Genomic DNA, 21,835 nt, shown 5'->3' on the forward strand with positions numbered 1-21,835 from the left:
GTCATGAGACATATTTGCAGAGGAAAACCAAGGAAAACTACATCATGACTTTTACAGCGACCTACTGGTTGCCCTTGGTACCAGAACTTCAAAGGGTAAGAGTTCTTGCTCATTACGTTAAGTGAATTATGCTTGGAAATAGGTTGTGAGGAGTGCTGGTCAGTATGTGGCATCTGTCAGCATCGACCCCAGCCCTTCCATGTGCTGGACAGGGAGCCGGTGCCAGGAGTGTACAAGCATGTGCACAGGCGTGTGTGTCCCCACGGGCTCTGCCCTTCAGAGTATGCCAGGTTTCTTTCTTTCGTTTTTGAACTTTGTTATAGAGCACATGCATGTCATTTGGCAGGGGGACTCTTCACAGGGTCTGCACATGCCACCATTCTCTTCCTCCAGCCCTCCAGCCCAATGGGTCTTGATAACCACTGTATACCTGGTGTGTCTCAGGCCTGGCCAGGGATTTGAACCAAGGTTGCCCTGTGAAATCCTGCTTCCCCCGAGCAGTGAGTTACTGCTGCGTCATGGAGCCAATCCATGTTTCTTTATTTAATTTTCTGAATAACTAACAAAATTAGAGTCATTAAAGAGGACTTCATAGTGTTTGGGGAACATATTAAGGTTAAACAATTGGTGAGAGAAAAAGACTTTTTTCCCTCGCAGAGAATACTGAGATTCACTTTTACTACAAGGAACATCACATCTCCCATGAACCCAAGTCCCTGGACTGTATTTCTTCTGCTGTTCTGTGAGGATTCATTCATATCCACATCTGTTCCCGGACAGGGCTGGCGGCTGAGGCTGCTGTGCCTTTCCGTGGGCCCCAGCTTATCCTGCTCATGCGATACTGCAGAGGAACACGAGGGGGCGACAGACCTACATACTGTGTTATCCTGTGTTGCCGTCCTGCTGCAGCTCAGTGGCTGCCCGAGGGTAGTTCAGGGTACTCATTAGACAGGCAAAGCCTTGGCCTCCAATGCAGACCCACAAAACTGGAATTTTCTAGATGGGGGGCAGCAATCTGTATGTCACAAGCTCTCCAGTTATGCTGGTGCATCTCTGAGTTTGAGAACCACTGAGATACCTAGTCCTGGAGGCTTCTTTCTCTCCCTGATTGTCATAGCTCTGCGTGGCAGCAGTGGGACTTTGAGAGGAGGAAGAGGCTTCCAGCCTCAGGTGAGGGCCATGGGCCCCCAGGGCTGCGCTGCTCTGTTGTCCAATGGTCATTCATGTTAGGATTTCAAATACTCTTCCATGGAAGAGGTGAGCATGGAGAAGCCAGAGTGGAGAGAACTCACAGCCCTCCACTCACCTCCTAACTGTCCTCCTTGTTCTACTTCAGGTGCCTAGTTTCTCTGATCCCTTGGAGATCCACTCGTGTCTCTCCCACGAGTCCATCCCTTTAATGAATAAGACATCAGTGGCCAAGGCTGGGCTACTGTGTTCATCACTCAGTGTGCCAATAACGTTACAGACTGAGGGTTTGGAACCCCTGTGCCTTTTTTTGAAGCGAATCTTCAGTATTCAGCCTCTGGAGAGGTGGAAGAGAGAGTTTTAGGACAAGTAGACAAGTAGACCATTGGATAAAGCCCATCCTGTGGTTATTATGAACATGACTACTAAGAATAGGGCCGGGGGACCAGCAGATGGCATAATTGTTATGTTGCTGGACTCACATGTAGTTGACTGAGGTTTGAATCTTGGACCTGGCAGCTTAAAACTCATGCTGGGTTCATGCGCATGTGTGTGCCCAAGATCCCGAGAGGAGAATGGAGGAGAAGGGATTGCAGTGTGGCTATCCTTCCTGGGGGGCTGGGTGGTGATTTCTGGCTCTCTGTCTTTATCTCTGGTGAGCGCCCGTATGCTATAGCAAACATCTCTCTTAGGGCCTGGTAATGGAAACAAAGTTACAAAGACACAACAGAACAATGTCTAGTTTCACAAAATACAGTGGGGTGAATATAGTTCATAACAAATTACTGGATATCTCAGAGTAACTATAAAAAGAGGACTTTGAATATTCTCACACAAAGGAATGGCACGTGGTTGAAATGATAGGTATCCTAATTACTCTGATTCGGTTATTACACATTGTATTTATGTACTGAAAAGTCACATTGTACCCGCACAAGTGTGTACAATTATTATATGTTAATTAGAAATAATGTGTCTGGGAAGTTTGGGAGGGAAATGGTTGATTGTTTATCCCAGAGAGAGAACAAAGAGGCCCATCAGTGGAATGCGTTTGATTGCATCCTCTTCCAGTAATCGCTCTGCTCTGAGAGGCATTGGCCAAAGATGTTCAGTTTTGTGAAGAGTCTGTTTCCTTTGCCAGGCAAAGGTTGATTTTCAACAATGCCTGGCCACTTTGTAAAGGATAACTGGGTTCATTAGCCAAACAATGGAATTTCAGATTTGAAATGAAGACTTTCCTGATTGAATCTCTTTTCCTTGTGTCTTTCTCAGAAAGGGAAGACAAGATCATTCCTGTGCTTATTTCTCCCCTGAACACCATATCAGCTTCTCTGGGTAAGGCCGGTGGGGACCTGCGGGGGTACTCCACATCTCAGCTCTGAGGGGCAGGGGAGACTTGGGCCTGCTGGCCATACCTGCCCCTCTAGGGGGCAGAGTTCCCAGGTGGAGAACGTGGAGGCCCAGAGTGTGAGGCTGGGATAACATCTCCCTTTGTCTAAGGTTGTTAGAAGTGACAGTGTTTGAGAACAAGTCTACTTTGCTTCATGAAAACTTCACCTTCAAAATCCAAAATGAAGATGTTGGCAGCAGTTATTAACTGAGTGAAAGGATAAACAACATGAATCGTTTAAGCAGCCAGTATCTTCAGGATATTAAAAATCCATGTTACCTAAACATGGCTGACAGTTGGCGTTTTTCTAAGACTCCATTTGTAAAGTGGAGTTGGCTGTGGCTAGAGTCAATTTCTTGTTGTCAATATTACTGATTGAACGGTGTGATGCAAGTGACAATCGGGTTTTCCATATTTCGCTCATACTTTCTGGCCAGTCCCCACCAATGGCAAGCAAAGGTACCTGAGTAAGCTATAGTAATAACCTTCTGATGCTAGTAGTGGGGAAGGGATTGATGTTTACTGAGCATCTGCTATGTCCAGTGAGACCTCATGCAACCAACCACTCACTCTGTAGGAAGGTATTATTTCTCCCATTTTATAGGTGGAAACGCCACCCAGGGGGTCACATTCATTCAGTGAAGGTCAAAACACCACAAAGTCAGGCTGGGGGTTCAGACTCAGGCCTGTGTGTCAGTGAAGCCTGAACCCTTTGTGAGTGTGTGTTTTTACACAATGACTTTGTGAGTCTGCTGCTCATTTATTAAGCCCTGACTATGGAATCCTATTTAAAGTTTTATTGTTTTTGTACATCTGTTTGGTGTTGGGTTTAAGTTTTACATTTTAATTGTAGAGAATAGAGAAAAGAGAAGAGCTGGGATTGCTGGCTGCATGCAGGTTGCACCCACATGGCCACCTTGGTTCTGGGAACAGGTAGTGGAGACACGGATGCCAACAGGAGTCCCAGTTCCCAGCTCTTTGGTCATCCTCAGCCAGGGGACCCCAGGTCCCATCGGTTGCTTTGAATGCACTGCCGTGCATGGTGGAGCAGCATTGCCAGATTCAGTGGGCTGCGAAGGCTGAGGGAAACCTTTAAGGTCATCACAGTGGCAAAGGAGGGAGAAGGCCTGGCCTTCTGAGCCTGATTGAGGCCAAGTACGGTAAAAAACATATCACCTATGAGGAAGAAATAAGTAGAAAGCATTTATTTTTGCTTGTTTGTTTCTTTTTTAAAAAATTTCCCTCCTTTTTGGTGCATAGCAAAAAAATAACTTGCATGACAGAGCAGGGCCATTCAGTGCCAGCCGTGACACCGCATGACAGAGCAGGGCTATCCAGTGCTAGCCGTGACACCGCATGACAACTGCAGAAGGCACCACCCACAGGAAATATACATGGCGGCTCTTGAAAGGCTTAATTTTAAGTGAGAGCTGTCTGGGGATAGAATGTCACAGGGGACCTGTGAGAGCTGAGGACAGCAAAGGGCAGAGAGAGGGGACCTGCACATGAGCCTGGGTTTTGGAGGCAACCAGAATAAATTGTGGAAGGTAGTCCTTGAATTCACCATGCCATGGAGGGACAGAGTGGTCCTGGCGAAACCACCCACTCCATGTGCCTCTAGGTGTTTAGCTACCATGGAGACCAGCTGAAGGAGCTGGAGGCAGGTGGGGGATATTAAAGCTCTAAGTGAGCAGAGTCTTTGAGGAACTAAATTTCCTTCTGAGAAAGGAATTGTCTGATGAGGGGTGGTTGAGTAGGCACAGTGGGCTCCACCGCTTGGATGTGCTGACGCGGGTGGGTTGGCCATTCCTCTTCTGGTGCTGGAATCTGATGACTGACATGCGGTGTCCTGCTGTACACAGGGTCAAAACTGACAATCCCGTGCAAGGTGTTTCTGGGAGCCAACAAACCCTTAATCACCCTTCTGTGGTGGACGGCCAACAACACAGACATAGAGGATGCCTACCCGGGAGGCCGTGTGACTGAAGGGCTGTACCGGTAAGTGGGCGAGGCTCTTCTGTTAAGCGACTCTGGGACCAGCAGATGGCATAATGATTACATCGCTGGACTCCCATGTATTCGACCACAGTTTGAGTCCTGAACCCGGTGGCTTAAAACTCACACCAGGCACATGTGTGTGCATGTCCAAAATCCTGAAAGGAGAATGGAGGAGAAGGAATTGCCATGTGGCCATCCCTCAGGGGAGCGGTGGTGGTGGTGATTTCTCGCTTTCTGTTTGTCTCTCTGGTGCACACACATGCCCTATAGCAAAAGTCTCTGTAAAGAAAAGAAAAAAAAAAGGGAATAAAAAAGAGAGAGAGAGACTCTGTAGAGAGACTCTGTAGAGAGACTCCATAGAGAGACTCTGTAGACTCCAGTTTTCTTCCTGTTTGTTTTGAAAGCTTAAGGGCCCATGAGCTTGCCAAAGAGATATAGAGAGACAGAGAGAGAGAAGAGATAGAAAGAGAAAGCATCTCCCCAGTGGGATTTGGTCATGCCGCAATTCCTTGTCTTCCGTTTGTTCATCCTATAGGGATCTGAGGCTCACATGCACATGTATCTGTCGTGTTTTTCAAGCTGCTGAGGCCAGAATTCAAACTGTGCGGCTGGCCATGTGGGCCATGGGATGAGCCCTCACTTTTCTTTTTGGAAGCAATGTCATATCTTATATGACATATATACCACTCAAGTGATTTATTATATAACATATATGCCACATTAAAAGTGACTATATTTTTCATTCCAAACTATTAGAGTGTTAGAATTTAAAAAATTGAGTTTTGCTAAAAATTGTATTTTAGAGTTAATAAGTTTACATTCCTGGGAACCAGCAGTTAGCATAATGGCTATGTCGATGGACTCCCACGTAGTCGACCGTGATTTGCGTCCCGGACCCGGTGGCTTAGAACTCACGCTGGGCACATGTGCGTGAGTGCCCAAGATCCTGAGAGGAGAATGGAGGAGAAGGGATTGCGGCGTGACCATCCCCCCTGGGGGGTGATTTCTTGCTTTCTGTCTCTCTCTGTCTGGCGAGTGCACATGCCCTATAGTGAAAAAACCTCTCAAAAAAAAAAAAAAAGTTTACATTCCCCACTCTGCAACCTGATTGCCAAACATTTTTTTTTTTAATTCTTTTTTTTTTTGGAGAGATTTTCGCTATAGGCGGCGTGCCGTCGCCAAAAAAGGATCTTAGGCACGCACGCACACGCGCCCGGTGTGAGTTTTAAGCCACTGGGTCTGGGACGCGAACCGCGGTCAACTACGTGGGAGTCCAGCGACATAGCCATTACGCTAACTGCTGGTTCCCGATTGCCAAACATTTTTATAAACCTGGGGAAAGACTCTGAGAATTAGCCACAGAATCTGTAGTGCCTTTCAGTTTCTCAGGAACCATGGGCTGGTGCAGTCTCTAAGGAAGGTTAGTAATACAAGAAAGGACGAATTTAGTTCTCACGAACGTTCATCTCTAGAAAATGTTTTACTCTGTAATGGTAACAATCAAATCTTGTAAATGGGAACCATTTATGTATGAGAAAGAAGACCACTCAATATTCCACATTTTAAAGCTTTTTTTAAAATTATTTTGAATTAGCCTAAACTTTTGCTTGCTAAATCATTTTTTGGAAAGTCTTATCAAAAATGGTCTTTCTGGATTCAATTTAGTGGATAAAAATCCTGTGTGGAATCATTTGCTTGCAGGACTGGACCACAATCGAATGCCTATGTCAGCTTGCTCATACTGTTTGTTTACTTAGAGGAATTACTTTTTCCCCTACAGAAGAAATAAAAATATTCCTCATGGATCCACTCCTTCATTTTGTTTTAAGTTTATTTTATATATTTTTTCCATCAGAGAGAGTCAGAAAGAGAAACAGGGTGAGAGAGAGAAAGGGGCAACCTCAGGAGAGCCCTCATAACACAATTCACTGCCCAGCCTCAGCCATCCGGGATCACAGGTGTACATGTACCTGGAGTACTCAGGCACATGCGGGACAAGAACCTGGGACCTTCTCATGTGGCTTCAGTGCCGCAGACCCTTGTGTTACTGCTGCACTGCCACGGCTGGCTTCGACGATTAGTTCATAGTAATAGAGAGTGGCGAAGTCTTCAGCTTCTTTGACCTCACTGTGGCAGCTCTCTCAGGTGAGCTGCTCCTCTGGGTGGTGCAGCCTCTGGTCAGGATCTGAGTTTACAGAGTGTGAATCAGCCAGCGAGATGAGAAGAGGAGATGCCGCGGAAGACCGGAATCCGAAACAGCTTGTCTTTCAATAAGCCAATGATTCATTGGTGGGGGAGTCGGGTTTCCAGCTAGATGTTTGCATGCCCACTACTGGTTCTTCGTTCATCCAAGACCTTAAAAATGAAGGTTTCCGTGAGCCAAACCAAACCAAACTGACTCCTGCTAGCTCATCTTGTAGCAAGTGTCCTGTTGGCAGTGACCAACGTCTTCGTTGACACTTGGACCTTGCACTTCAGGCTTAGACATTCTCCCAAATAGGTCGCAAATACAGTCCAAGTGCTCCGACCTTTAGGACACGAGAAGCCAATCTCAGCACGAGGGCTGCTTCAGACTGAGAATGTCCAGATGTCCACGCTGTGAAAGACAGGCCTGCGTGTGATAAGCCACATTTAACTGCTGGTTTTGTCCCTCAGGGAATATTCAGAAAATAACGAGAACTACATCGAACTGCCCTTGATTTTTGATCCAGTCGTAAGAGAAGATTTGAACACAGATTTTAAATGCTCTGCCCGTAATTCACTGAGTTCACAGACGCTGCACACCAAAGTCGAAGAAGGTATGTATTTTGGGGACACCGGGGAAAAAGCAACACATCGAATGTTCTGTGGGTGCTTGTACTCAGACGATTTCTTAGGAGCCCCTCCGATGTCTCCTAGTGGAGGGCTGAAAGCAAGCCTCCCATTTTTAAAGGCTTTTTCTTTGTTAGTATGAAGGCTGGACTTTGGGAGATTATACTCAAATAAAAGAGTTAAATATAGCAAGCTGATTTTTGGAAAATAAATAAAATGATTCTGCAGTAAACTTTTTTTTTTTTTTTTGAGAGGTTTTTGCTATAGGGTGCGTGCGCCCGCCAGACAGACAGACAGAGACAGAAAATGAGAAATCACCCCCCAGGGGGGATGGTCACACCACAATCCCTTCTCCATTCTCCTCTCGGGATTTTGGGCACGCACGCACACACGCCTGGCATGAGTTTTAAGCCACCGGGTCTGGGACTCGAACCACAGTTGACTATGTGGGAGTCCAGCAACATAACCATTACGCTAACTGCTGGTCCCATCTGCAGTAAACTTTTAGAAGCCCCGTGTCCTCACATGGTTCTGCCTTCGGTCACCAGGATCCGCTGTGCTCACAGCACTCTGGAGGAGTGTGGCTCACTCTAATCCAGAGGTTTGGAAATGTCACCTGGGGAGCGGGCGATACCCAGGGTCAGTCATTAGCCAACAGGAAGTAAATATGAGGCTGTAACCAAATCACCCAGTGTCCATTTAAGCACGTTTTACAAAGAAGAAAAGAAAAACCCAAGTTGTCATTTTCGACCCAGTTGATTGCCTCCCAGTATCTCGTCTTTGAGCAGGAAGTGGAGGCACAGGTATGTAAGCTCTGTTGACCATGCCAGAAGGTGACGGTGGACAAGTTCAAGTGATTCCCAGATGGAGTTTCAGTGGTGCCTTCTGGGTAATCTCGCGGCAGTCAAATAAATTGCAAAAACACAAAACACAAATTGCTCCACATCTTGTGTTTTGCTAGGAGGCAGCTAGAGACACGTTTAAGTTGGAAAGGTGGCGACTGGATCAAGAACGTCCTCAGGCAGGAAGTGGCACTCAGCACAACTTTGCTTCCGCTGTGCTCCCACCAGAACCTCTAGTTAAAAATGCAGACCCCTGTGCTCACCCAGGTCTGCACAGTCAATTCTCCTGGGAGAAGTCCAACATCGCGACGTTACAGGCTCCTGTTCGGAAGTCGCAGAGCGAGGGTGTCTGTGCAGAGGGTGGCGTGCAGTCAGGGAGGGGTGACAGTTACGTCCATCTGGAAACAGAGGAGCCAAAGGAACCTGTGGTTTCTCTGACCCTAGTTCCGGAAACCTTTAAAATCTCCCCTCACATAGGCCCTGTCCCTGCATATCCTTTGCTGGGCTGGCCAGGGTCGATTCCAAAGAGAGGAGGCTGGAAGCCTAGCACAAGAATTGAAAGGTGCTTTCAAACAGCTTGACTAACCTTCTCTACAAAAATAATCACCCCCCCCCATTATTCATGAGAGAGCACATGCGTGTGCACATAAGAATGAGAGAGAACACTCTTCACGGGGTCTGGTCATGCTATAACCCCTTTTCTTCAGTTCTCCAACCCATCAGATTTTGGGTTTCACGTGGTGTTTCAAGACAGCCAGGCCTGGGATCTGTCTTCTGAGCAGTGCATTACTGCGGTGCCACAGAGCTGGCCCCACCAATCCTCGTGGGGTTTTAAGGTGTAGACGCCTCTGGAGAAACACGCTGAGGTGTTGGTTCCTGGATGCCTGAACAAACTGGCTAACAATATCTTCCAAATGTGCAGCTCTGGCCTCATCAACAATGTGTCCAGTAGCACTTTGTGCTCATAGTTAGTTTTCACTTTCATTCACAGTCACCTTCTATATTCCCACGACACAGAGGTGCCAACGGATAGGATATACAAATATTAGTAGGTGGATCCAAGCTGTCTAATAATCTCAGCACCTAAAGTTCCTTTATTCACGCTTTCTTTTCTCCTCCTTTGTTATGTTGTTTAATCGTCATAACACCTGTGTTCATTGGTAAAGGCAGGTAGTCACCATCCTCCTGGCGGGACAAAGCTAGAGCCTCTGCACCTGCCCCATTTCTGATTTTTTGCCTAATCGATTTTTGTTTTGCCTTGCTCATTTCTCTACTGGCCAGAGGTCATTCTCAGACACCCTCAATCTTGGTGCGAGGGATGTGGTTTCAGGAAATCACAGCACACTAATTGGATGGAGCAGACGCCAACGGCCTCCTTCATGGTCATGTGCCCACCCCACCCTGTTTCCGGGGCTCTGACGTGCCTCTGCTCTCCCCACAGCCTCCTTCACGTTCTCCTGGAAGATCGCGCTGGCGCCCCTCTCACTGGTCCTCTTGGTTTTGGGAGGAATGTGGATACGCAGATGGTGTAAACACAGAATTGACAAACTATATGGTCTGACTGTGCTAAAGACTGGCCTTCGAGACTTCCAATCTTATCCAAGCAAAATAAAGGAAACGAAATGATCCGAACACAAACTATGTTTGTTATTTTGTTTTTTCCCTATGAAAATGGCGGTGCATGTTTGAGGGACTCTCTTACTTTCTCAATTGTTTAACAGAGCCACTGTATTTGCAGTGGGCCTGTAATAAAGGACGAAAGATTTATATTCTGATTTTTCCCCCTGCCTGGAAACCAATAACAGAAGCAAGTGAGCTTCTGAGAGTGAGCCCTCCTCCACTGGATATGGTCACACCACAATCCCTTTGCTCACTCTGTGGGTGATTCTCTGCAACTTGTGATATGTTTGAAGAAGTATAATATAATCAAAATGTCTAGTTTCCCTAAACTGATATACAAATTCAATGCAATTCCAATCAAATTACCAGAGACATTCTTCACAGACAGAAAAAACACTCACAAAATTTGTCTGGAATCATAAAAGACCCTGTATTGCCAAGGCAGTACTCTGTAAAAAGAATAAAGTAAGAGGCATATCAGTATTTGACTCTAAAATATATTACAGAGCTGTAATAGTTAAAACAGTCTGGTAGTGGCAGAATAACAGGCATGTAGACCAATGGAACAGACTAGAGAATCCAGAAATAAACCCCCAAACACACCAACTGATCTTTGACAAGGGCAGAAGTCAATCCAATGGGAAAAATAAAGTCTTTTCAGCAAATGCTGCTGGAAAAACTGGGTATCCACCTGCAGAAAAATGAAACTAGGCCCCTATCTCTCATCATTAATAAAATTCAACTCAAAATGGATAAAAAAATCTAAACATAAAGGCTCAAACTATAAAACTGCTGATGGAAAACATAAGGGAAAGTCTTGGAGAGAATCGAGTAGGCAAAGATTTCTTAAGTAAGACCCCTAAACACAGATGATAATCCCCCAAAGAGACAAATGTACTACTTCAGGCTAAAAAGCTTCTACACAGCGAAGGTCACAATAACTAGAATGAAGAGACAACCCTCAGAATGGGAGAGAATATTTGCAAACTTCACTACAGATAAGGGACGGATAACCAGAATGTATAGGGAACTCAAGCAGTGTACTCACAAAAAAAAAAAAAAGAAAAATCCAGTAAAAAACAAGGACAAATGAGTTGAACAGACAATTTTCAAGGGAGGACATACAAGTGATCAAAAGGCATATAAAAAATGTTCAATGTCTCTTATCATAAGGGAAATGTAAATCAAAACCACACTGAGATATCACTTAAGTCTAGTCAAAATGGCTAAAATTGAAAAAAATATAGAACAGGGACTAGCAGGTGGCATGGGTTAAGGTGATAGACTCACATGACTGAACACAGTTGGATCCCAGACCTGGTAGCTTAAGAAACATTCTGGGAATGTGTGCATGTGTACCCAAAATCCTGAGAGGAGAATAGAGTAGAAGGGATTATGGTGTGGCCATTCTCCCAAGGAGGGGAGTGATTTATCACTTTCCCTCTCTTTATCTCTTTCTGCATCTCTCTGGCAAGCACAAACACTCTAGGGCAAAATCTAACTAATAATAATAATAAAACAAAAAGGAACACCAGGTGGTAGGCTGTTGTGAAAGGGGAATCCTCCTACACTGTTGATGGGAATGTAAATTAGTGTATTTGCTGTGGGGAACAATGTGGAGGTTCCTCAAAGACATATAAATAGAACTTCCATATGGCCCAGTAATTCCACTCCTGGGCATCTACCCAAAGGACAGGAGAACACTCAGTTGGAAAGATACTTGCACATTCATGTTTATTGCAACATTATTCACAATTGCTAAGACATGGTATCAACTTAAGTTCCCAAGAATGGATAACTGGATTGAAAAAGTGTGGCACATATATACTATGAAATACTTAAACAATTTTAAAATTAAATTAAATTTAATACATTGAATCACTATACACCACTTAGTTTGCAAAGTGAATTTACCCAACAGGAACTATACTTCACTTCAGTCCAGTTGAGGATGCGATTCACGTTGTCATTAACAGGTAATAAGCCATTTCTGTGTCCCATAAATGTCTTGTCTCTATTTTTTTTCCCTAATTTCCCTCCCTATGCTCTCCCCCTCTCCCACCTTCCTCCCACACTGTCTCCAGTATCCATAGCTATTTTCAATGCTTTTATATCCTCCAATCTTTCAGTCTCTATCATGGAGTATAGACTGTAAGTATATGTTAAGTGGAGATGTACAATGTCTCTCTTTCATAGCCTGAATTGCTTCACTTACAATAAATATTCCATATTCATTCACTTTATATCAAATGCCAGTCTCGTTTTATTTATTTTTTTAATGGCTGAATAGTATTCCATGGAGTATATGTGCCACACTTTTACAATCCATTCATCTGTTCATGGAAATTTGGGTTGATTCCATGACTTAGTAATTGTGAACAATGCTGCAATAAACATGGATGTGTGAGCGCTTTTCTGACTGAACATTCTCCGGCCCTTTGGGTAGATCCCCAGGAGTGGAATTGCTGGGTCATATTGTAGTTCTATTTGGAGGTCTTTGAGGAACTCCATATTGTTCTTCACAGTGGCCAGACCAATTTACATCCCCACCAGCAGTGTAGGAGAGTTCCCCTTTCATCACAGCCCCACCAACACTAATCTTTTGTATTTTTAATCTTCGCTGTTCTGACTGGAGTTAGGTAGTATTTCACTGCACTTTTGATCTGCATCTCTCTTATGATGAGGTATGTAGAGCATTTCCTCATATGATTTTTAGTTGTTCATATGTCTCCCTTAGAGAGTTCTTTGTCCTTCAGCTCATTTTCCCATTTTTTAATTGTGTTAATTATTTTTGGGTGGGTAGCCTCTTGAATTCCCTGTGTATTCTGGTTATCTGTCCCTTATCTGAGGGATAGTTTAAAAAATATTGTCTTATTCCAAGAGTTGCTGATTCACAACCGTTACTGTGCCTTTTGCTGTGCAGAAACTTCTTAATCAAATGTAATTCCACTTTTCTATTTTGGGGATTATTGCCTACACTTTGGGGGACTTATTTAAGAAGACTTTCCCTATTCCCTACCCCAATGTCTCCGAGAGTTTTCCCAGTGTTTTCCACCAGTAGTTTTACAGTTTGAGTTCTTAGGTTCTGATCTTTGATCCATTTTGAGTTGATTTTTGTTAATGGTGAAAGATAGGGGTCTAGTTTCATCTTTCTCCAGGTGGATACTCAGTTTTTTTTTTGTTTTGAGAGAGTTTCGCTATAGGGCACGTGCGCTTGCCAGCCAGACAGAGAGAGACATAGAGACAGAAAGCGAGAAATCACCCCCCAGGGGGGATGGTCACACCACAATCCCTTCTCCTCCATTCTCTTCTTGGGATCCTGGGCATGCACGTATATGCGCCCGGCGTGAGTTTTAAGCCACCGGTCTGGGACGCGAGCCACGGTCGACTAAGTGGGAGTCCAGCGACATAGCCATTACGCTACCTGCTGGTTCCCAATACTCAGTTTTTTCAGCAGCATTTGCTAAAGAGGTTTTTTCTTTTCCCACTGGATTGACTGGTACGCTTTGTCAAAAAAGGTTGGCTGTTTGTTTTGGGGTTTATTTTTGGGGTCTCTATTCTGTCCTATTGGTCAACGTGTTTGTTTTTGTGCCAATACTAAGCTTTATAATATATTTTGGTGTCAGAGAATGAGATGACATCCACTCCATTCTTCTTAACACAGGATTGCTTTGGCAATATGGGGTCTTTTATGATTCATGATAAATTCTATGATTGTTTTTTCTAGATCTGTGAAGAATATCTCTGGTAATTTGATAGAAATTGTGTTAAATATGTAGACTAATTTGGGTAAAATTGCCATTTTGATTATGTTAATTTTCCAATCCAGGAACATGGGATGTTCTTCCACTTTTTTGTGTCTTTTTCAATATCTTTTTAAAGACTTTTATAGTTTTCCTTGTAGAGGACTTCCTTGGTTAGATTTATCCTTAGGTATCTTATACATTTTATGGTAAAGGTATTACTTTCGTCAGTTCTACCTTGACCAGCTTGTTGTTCGTATATAGAAATGCTATATATTTTTGGATGTTGATTTTATATCCTGCCACTTTAGTGTATTCACTTAGTAATTCAAGAAGTTTTTTCATGGATACTTTTGGGTCTTCTTTGTATAGTATCATGTCATCTGAAAATAGAGATATTTTCAACTCTTTTTTGCCTTTTCTAATTGCATTGGTTAGGACTTTCAGCACTGTATTGAAAAGAAGTGGAGAAAGTGGGCAGCCTTGTTTTATATCAGATTTTAGTGGAAAATCTTTCAGTTTTTTCCCCATTTAGTATAATGTTAGCTATAGGTTTTTCAGAGATGGCTTTTATTGTGTTGAGAAATGACCCTTCTATGCTGACTTTGCTAAAATTCTTAATCATGAAAAGATATTGTATTTTGTCCAATGCTTTGTCTGCATAGATTAAAATGATCATTTAAAAATATTTCTTTCTGTTAATATGGTGTATTATGATTATGGTTTTGCATATGTTGAACGTCAACATATGCATCCCTGGAATAAAGTTTACCTGATCGTGATGAATAATTTTTTTCATATGTTGTTGGATATGATTTGCTAGTATCTTGTTGAGAAATTTCGCATCTATATTCATCAGATATATTGGTCTGTAGTTTTCCTTTTTTGTCATGTCTTAATCTGTTCTGAGAATGAGTGCGATGGAGACTTCATAAAATGAATTTTGGAGGATTCTGTCCTTTTGGGTCTTTAGAAATAATTTAAGTAGAATGGGGGTAAAAGTTTTGTAGAATTCAGAAGTGAAGCCATTATGGTTTTGCATATGTTGAACGTCAACATATGCATCCCTGGAATAAAGTTTACCTGATCGTGATGAATAATTTTTTTCATATGTTGTTGGATATGATTTGCTAGTATCTTGTTGAGAAATTTCGCATCTATATTCATCAGATATATTGGTCTGTAGTTTTCCTTTTTTGTCATGTCTTAATCTGTTTTGAGAATGAGTGCGATGGAGACTTCATAAAATGAATTTTGGAGGATTCTGTCCTTTTGGGTCTTTAGAAATAATTTAAGTAGAATGGGGGTAAAAGTTTTGTAGAATTCAGAAGTGAAGCCATTAGGACCTAGACTTTCTTTGTTGGGAGGTTGTTTATTACTGATTCAATCTCATTACTTGCTATGGGTCTATTCAGACTTTCTACATCCTCCTGATTCAATCTTAGTAGGTTATATGTGTCTAGGAGTTTGTCCATCTGATCCAGGTTTTCTTGTTTGTAGGTATATAGTTGCTCATAGTATCCCCTAATGAGGTTTTGTATTTTTATTGTGTCTGTTGTAATATTGCCTGTTTCATAGTGAATTTGATTTATCTGATTCCTTTCTTCTTCTTAATTAGTCTAGCTAATGGTGTGTCAATCTTGTTAATCTTTTCAAAGAACCAGCTTTTGCTTTTATTTATTTTCTATATAGTCCCTTTATTTTCTATTTCATTTATTTCTGCTTGAATCTTTATTATTTCTTTTCCCCTGGCATTTTCTGGACTTTCTGTTGTTGTTTTTAAATCCCCTGAGGCATGATGTTAGGTTGTCTATCTGCCACCTTTCCATCTTTTTCTTATGCATGCTAATTGCTATGAATTTCCTCCTATGACTTCTTTTGTAGTATCCCATAGATTATGGAAACTTGTGTACTCATTATCATTTGTTTCCATAAAGCTTCTGATTTTAGTCCTAAAATCTTCAGTATTTGTAGAGTCATTCAGGAGTAGATTGTTAGTTTCCATGTGTTTGTGTATTTTTGCTATAGGGCGCGTGTGTTCGCCAGACAGACAGAGAGAGACAGAGACATAGAAAGTGAGAAATCACTCCCCTGGCGGGATGGCTATGCCACAATCCCTTCTCCTCCATTCCCCTCTCTGGATCTTGGGCACACACGCACACATGCCCGGTGTGAGTTTAAGACACTGGGTCCGGGACGTGAACCGCGGTCGACTATATGGGAGTCCAGCAACATAGCCATTACGCTAACTGCTGGTCCCATATGTTTGTGTATTTTTGAGGATTTTTCCTGAAATTAATATCAAATTTAATTCCATTATGGTCAGATAATATACTGGATATGGTTTCTTTGCCTTTGAATCTATAAAGGCTGATTTGTGCCTTATCATGTGGTTAACCTTCAAAAAGTTTCCATGTAGGGGTGAGAAAAATGTTTATTTTGTGGATTTGGGGTGGAAAGTTCTATAGATGTCTGTCAAGTTCATTTCATTTATGGTATCATTTAGGTCCTGAAACTATTTGCTTATTTTTTGTCTAGATGTTTTGTCTAAAGGATATAATGGGCTGTTGAGATCCCCAATTAGTGTGTTGCAGTCTAGCTCTCCTTTTAGATCTAGCAGTCTTTCCTTCACATGTTTGGGTGTTCCTGAGTTGGATACATAGATTTTTATAAGCATTATGTCTTCTTGATGAACTAGCCTTTTTATTGTGACATAGTGCCCTTTGTCTCTTCTTACAGTTTTCATCTTAAAGCCTATTTTGTCTGAAAACAGTATTGCAACCCCAGTCCTTTTTTATCCATTCAATCAGTCTGTCTGTCTGTCTGTCTGTCTGTCTCTCTTTTTAAAGGTAAGGAAAGTCATAGGATACAGTATTCAGGTAACTGTTCTTTCAAATAAAAAGACAGCACATGGTCTGGGACTGACAGAGTTGGGGTGACAAGTGCACATTTCAGACTCCTGTCACCAATGCAAAAAATCACTTTTATAGACTTGAAACTGTTGTTAGTGCATTTAGATTTGAGGATTCAGAATGTAAAATATTGCCACAGCAATATAGTTTAACAGAAACTAGCCTCGTACTATAGTCGTTCTAGTGAATGATCCTCAGGTAAACATAAGAAAAGTAATTATTGGTCCAAATTAGTGAAACCTTAGAAAAGATTATCTTTAGAGAAAATTATTGGAGGACAATGCTTTTTCAAAGACCTTTTGATATTTGGGCTCATTTTACAACAGAATTATAGATTAACCTTTCAATGACATTTTTTAAAAAGGTGCCAGATTTGCATTTCTCCAGGAACTGTTTTCACCGGTGTGTTGTTCTTTTCCATAGCTCATGCTTTCTTCATTGTTATTCAGAACCTCATACATACTAGAGAGATTGCCATTCATTGCTTTGCCGTCTTTTTGAAAAGACACAGGCAAACTTGCTAGACTAAAGCTGACGTCTTTAAAGGCATGCAACAAGAATCTCCCCACAATGATGGTAAAGAAGCTACTCAAAGTACCAATGACATCGTGGACAGGCATGTCCTGCCATTCCTTGAAGAGGATTGCGGAACGGGTGAGCACAGACGTGGTGAAGAACATGTAGTATATGGGCATCACGATGTAGGTGTTGAATATGTCCAGGGCCCAGTTCAGGTAGTTGAGCTGGGTGCTCACACAGACCACGAGGCTCAGCAGCAGGACCCAGGCCAGAGGGTGCCGCAGCTCAGGCTTCCCGACCAGTAGCTCCTTGATGGCAGTCCCCAAGCCCTTCACACAGGGGATGGAGAACGCCCCGATGAGCAGGTTGTTATGTACACGAGGATGTTCATCTGTCCACGGTGAGGTCCCACCACAAAGATCAGTATCAGGGACACGATGACCACAGGGTGACAAAGACCACAAAACCTGCGCCACCCAGCTTATGAGACATTTCATTTAAGGTCTCAATCTCCTCTTCTTTTGGTGCATGAGCATCCATGACTATAGATCCTAGGATGCTCCGCAAACACCTGATTTTCCCATGAAGATTCGGTCTTCCATTTAGGAAGTATGAAGAAAGAATGGCACTTACGAGGACTCTGAGTGCCCCGAGCAAAGTCACCAGTGTGGCTGGTGTGAACGCATGTGCACTGAAGTTGGTCACCTCACCAGCTCCCACTTGGAGACAGATGACAAAAGACAACCCCTCAGGGAACCAGCGGTTAGCGTAATGGCTATGTCACTGCACTCCCACATAGTTGACCCCAGTTCACGTCCCGGACCTGGTGGCTTAAAACTCACGCCAGGTGCGTGGGTGTTCGTGCCCAAGATCCTTAGAGAAGAATGGAGGAGAAGGGATTGCGGCATGACCATCCACCCTGGGGGGTGATTTCTCACTTTCTGTCTCTGTCTCTCTCTGTCTATCTGGCGAGCGCACGCGCCCTATAGCAAAAACCTCTCCAAAAAAAAAAAAAAAAAAGACAACCCCTCAGACAGGAATGTACACGCTCAACCAGGACGGGCCTGCGTTTATGCAGTATCTTTATACCATCTTCACTGTATCTAGTAACTTCTGTGTTTTCTCCCATCTAGCAATAGGGGTAGGGTGAAACTCCCTCCAATGAAAATGCTGGAGCTCATAGCCAACCCCAGACCCATGTAGAAGTATTTTCCGCGGCCTTGGCTCATGTCTTTTGTTACGTGGGCCACTCCCGTGAGTCACACTGACCATGGAGCACCGGCTACTGGCGCCCGCGGCAGGCAAGGCGGTCTTCAAATCTGCGTAGGCCTTGTGACTTCCTTCGGTGATCTGGGGGTCTGTGGCCGCTGGGCTCACACCCCCAGGAAGGGCCCTGGCCGCTGCCTCCAGGTATCCCGCTGCCACTGCCTTTGGGGGAGGTGTGAGCCCGGGCATGCAGCGCTGTCTGCCGCCTCCTCCATGGGGAACAGGGGAAGGAAACTGCCCGATGACCTTCGGACCGCCACCCAGGGCCGCCGCTGAGAGCCCAGACTTTCACCTATCATTAAGTTGGCCATTTTCTTGGTAGTTTTTGTTTTCTTTTTTTTGTCTGTCTGACTTTACTTTTTCTGGTGTATCACTCCCCTCAGCACTTTAGACCACAAGAGCTGGTGTGGAGTTGGTAAATTCTTTTAGATTTTGTTTATCTGAGAATTTTTTTTTTTTTTTTTTTTTTTTTTTTTTTCTTTTTTTAAAATTTTTTTTGCTATAGGGCACGTGCACTTGCCAGACAGAGAGAGACAGAGAGACAAAAAGTGAGAAATCAACCCCCCCTGGGGAGAGGGGATGGCCACACTGCAATCCCTTCTCCTCCATTCTTCTCTCAGGATCTTGGGCACACACGTACAGGCGCCTGGCTTCTTTTTTTTTAAATCTTTTTTTTCCCCATATGAAGGATAATCTTGCTGGGTATAGTAATCTTGGTTGAACTTGTTTTTTATTTAATACTTTGAATATATTTTCCTATTCTTTCTTTTTCTGTATTGTTGCCAATGAGAGGTCTGATGTTAGCTTAATGTTACCCCGTTGTAAGTAACCTGATGTTCCTCTCTGGCCAATTTTAGTATCTTATCTTTTTCTGTGGTTTGACCAATCTGACTATGATGTGCCTTGGAGAAGATCTTCTTGTGTTGATTCTATTTGGGGTCCTTTGTATTTATTGGGTCTGGATATTTGAATGCCTCTCTCGGTTTAGAAAATTTTTTTCCAAGATTTCATAGATGATCAATGCCCTTATTATTTTCTTCACCTTCTGGGATACCAAGTATCCAGATGTTTAGGCACTTAATGGTATCTAGTATTTCTCATTGTCCTCATTTTTCTTAGTTATTTTCTCAGTCTTTCTGGTAATTTTTTTCTAGGTCAGAGGTTTTGTTTTCTACATCCAAGATTTGATATTCTGCATGATCTAATCTGCTTTTAATACTTTTTTTTTTTTTTTGGAGAGGTTTTTGCTATAGGGCGTGTGCGCTCGCCAGACAGACAGAGAGAGACAGAGAGACAGAAAGCGAGAAATCACCCCCCAGGGGGGGTGGCCACGCCACAATCCTTTCTCCTCCATTCTCCTCTCGGGATCTTGGGTACGCACGCACACGCGCCCAGCGTGAGTTTTAAGCCACCAGGTCCGGGACGCGAACCACGGTCGACTACGTGGGAGTCCAGCGACATAGCCATTACACTAACTGCTGGTCCCATCTGCTTTTAATACTTTTGAGGGAGGTTTTGATTTCCTGTATTATAGCCTTCATCCCTAACAATTCTGTTTGATTCTTTTTTATAGTGTCTATTTCTACTTTCAAATCATGGAGGGACTTCCTCATCTGCTGGAGCTCATTGTCTCTTTTCTCTTGCATCTTCTGGAGTTTGTCATCTTTTTTTCTCTTGCATCTCATTTAGTTTTATCACTATAAGTATTCTGAATTGTCTATCTGATATCTCCATGAGTTCCATTTTATTGTCTGTGGATTATGAGGAATTGATCTTTTTCTTTGGGGGAGAGATATTTTCTTGATTTCTCATATTTCTTGTACCTCTGCAATGTTTCTGGTCACCCGGTAAGTAATACGATTCTTCCTAAACTCTTTAAGTTAATTCTGAGCATTCAAAGGCATACAGGGAGAAGTAATTGGTGATCTCTCTGCTGCTCTGGCTCCCTGATATTCTTCCCATAACCTGCACTATTGTTGCTGAACCTAGATAATTCAAAGCCCTCCTCATTTCTAGAGAACAGGTGCACCTGAGGCTGAGCTGCTGAGTTTCAATTGAGGAAGACAGAAAATGCATGCTGCATGCTTCAGGAAATGATGAATTCTGAGAATTCAAAGGTGTGTGGCAGGGGATGAACCATGGTCTCTCTGCAGCTTGGCCTCCCTGCTGCTCACCATGCTGCCAGATTCGTCGCTGAGGCAAATATCCCAGTCTACGCTATGGAAAACTACTCAGCCATAACAAACAAACAAACAAACAAAAACAATGTGAGCCTATTTTTGATTTTGATACAAAATGGAGAAATATAGAAGGTTGAATGCTAAGTGAAACAAGTCAGACTATGAAAGATATGTGTGTGTCCCCACTCAATATATACAGAATATCTGTGCTTTGGGCAGAAAGAGCAAGAGGAAATTTCATAGACCGAATAGGAGGGGGTGGACAGTTGAGGGTGGGAGGGAAAACTCATGGGGGAAGAAAAAGAACATTTAACAGACACAGGAATAGAAAGATACTGCACATTGACTTGTTTGACATACAATACATCTGTGCTTTGAGAACCCACATAGAATACTATAAATACATACAATGATTAAATGTTAAAAAAAAAAGTGAGATGCCCTTAGGTCTGAATAAATAAGAGTAGAAGCTATCTAAATGAGTTTGAAATTTATTTATTTAACAAAAATGTACTAAACGTCTGTCTTTGTGAGGCTCAATGGAAAGTGTTGTAGAAACAAAGATGGTTAAGACATAATTTGCCTTTCAGGAAGGTGGAATTTAATTTTCAGACTGAAAAGGATGATTTAGAAATGCTAAAGTGGAAGAATCAGCAAGAATAGGTCATGTGGGGGACCAACAGATGGTGTGATGGTTACATTGCTGGACTCCCATGTAGTTGACCACAGTTTGAATGCCGGACCCAGTGGCTTAAAATTCATGCCGGGCATGTGAGCATGTGCGCCCAAGATCCTGAGAGGAGAATAGAGGAGGAGGGTACGTGGGGTGGTCATGTCTCCTGGGGGGCGATTTCTTGCTTTCTGTCTCTCTGTCTCTCCAGCAAGCGCATGTGCCCTATAGCAAAAATCTCTCTCTCAAAAAAAAAAAAAGAATTGGTGTGTTTGGAAAGGGCAACCCAAAAAACCTAGAAATTTAAATAGGGAGATAGGGAGGGCTGCCAGACAAATATACACTGAAACATATTAGTGAACTGAAAAATAGACTCAACTTCATAACATCTCTTCTGAAAGTAAGGATAAAGGAAAAGCTTTGAGATAATTGCAATTTAGAAAATTTAATCCAAGCTTCCTCTATATTACACACCAAAAACATTTCGTATACATCAAGGGGTTTAATTTTTTTTTTTTTATTAATTCACTTTACACCATCACAACACACAAATGAATTTTCCATCCAAAATACACTGTGCATTGGCTCAATCAAGCACATCCACATACATGTTCTCAGCAAATAATTTTCCAATTCTTACGTCCTGCATACCTTGCCCTTTGTCTTGCCATCCCTGATTCCCCATCCCCCACCCTC

The 21,835-nt window shown here is 42.9% G+C and overlaps 1 protein-coding gene and 1 pseudogene across 5 annotated transcripts in view; one reads left to right on the plus strand and one right to left on the minus strand.

Annotated features, from left to right (window-relative positions):
* Positions 1–9,867, plus strand: part of IL1R2 (interleukin 1 receptor type 2) — a 59,878-nt gene extending 50,011 nt beyond the window's left edge. For all 5 annotated transcript variants that reach the window (XM_014583393.2, XM_027767529.1, XM_006166619.2 and 2 more), the window contains 4 exons: positions 2,461–2,523; positions 4,441–4,576; positions 7,232–7,374; positions 9,671–9,867. In XM_014583393.2, the coding sequence (XP_014438879.1) occupies positions 2,461–2,523; positions 4,441–4,576; positions 7,232–7,374; positions 9,671–9,855 (527 nt within the window). In that variant the 3' untranslated portion in view covers positions 9,856–9,867. The remainder of the gene's footprint in view (positions 1–2,460; positions 2,524–4,440; positions 4,577–7,231; positions 7,375–9,670) is intronic.
* A 6,993-nt stretch (positions 9,868–16,860) lies between these two features.
* LOC102478156 (magnesium transporter NIPA2-like) lies at positions 16,861–18,252 on the minus strand (annotated as a pseudogene).
* Between the last annotated feature and the right edge of the window lie 3,583 nt (positions 18,253–21,835).

The sequence above is a fragment of the Tupaia chinensis genome, unplaced genomic scaffold (assembly GCF_000334495.1).
Source record: "Tupaia chinensis unplaced genomic scaffold, TupChi_1.0 Scaffold144276_1, whole genome shotgun sequence".
Taxonomy (NCBI): Eukaryota; Metazoa; Chordata; class Mammalia; order Scandentia; family Tupaiidae; genus Tupaia; species Tupaia belangeri.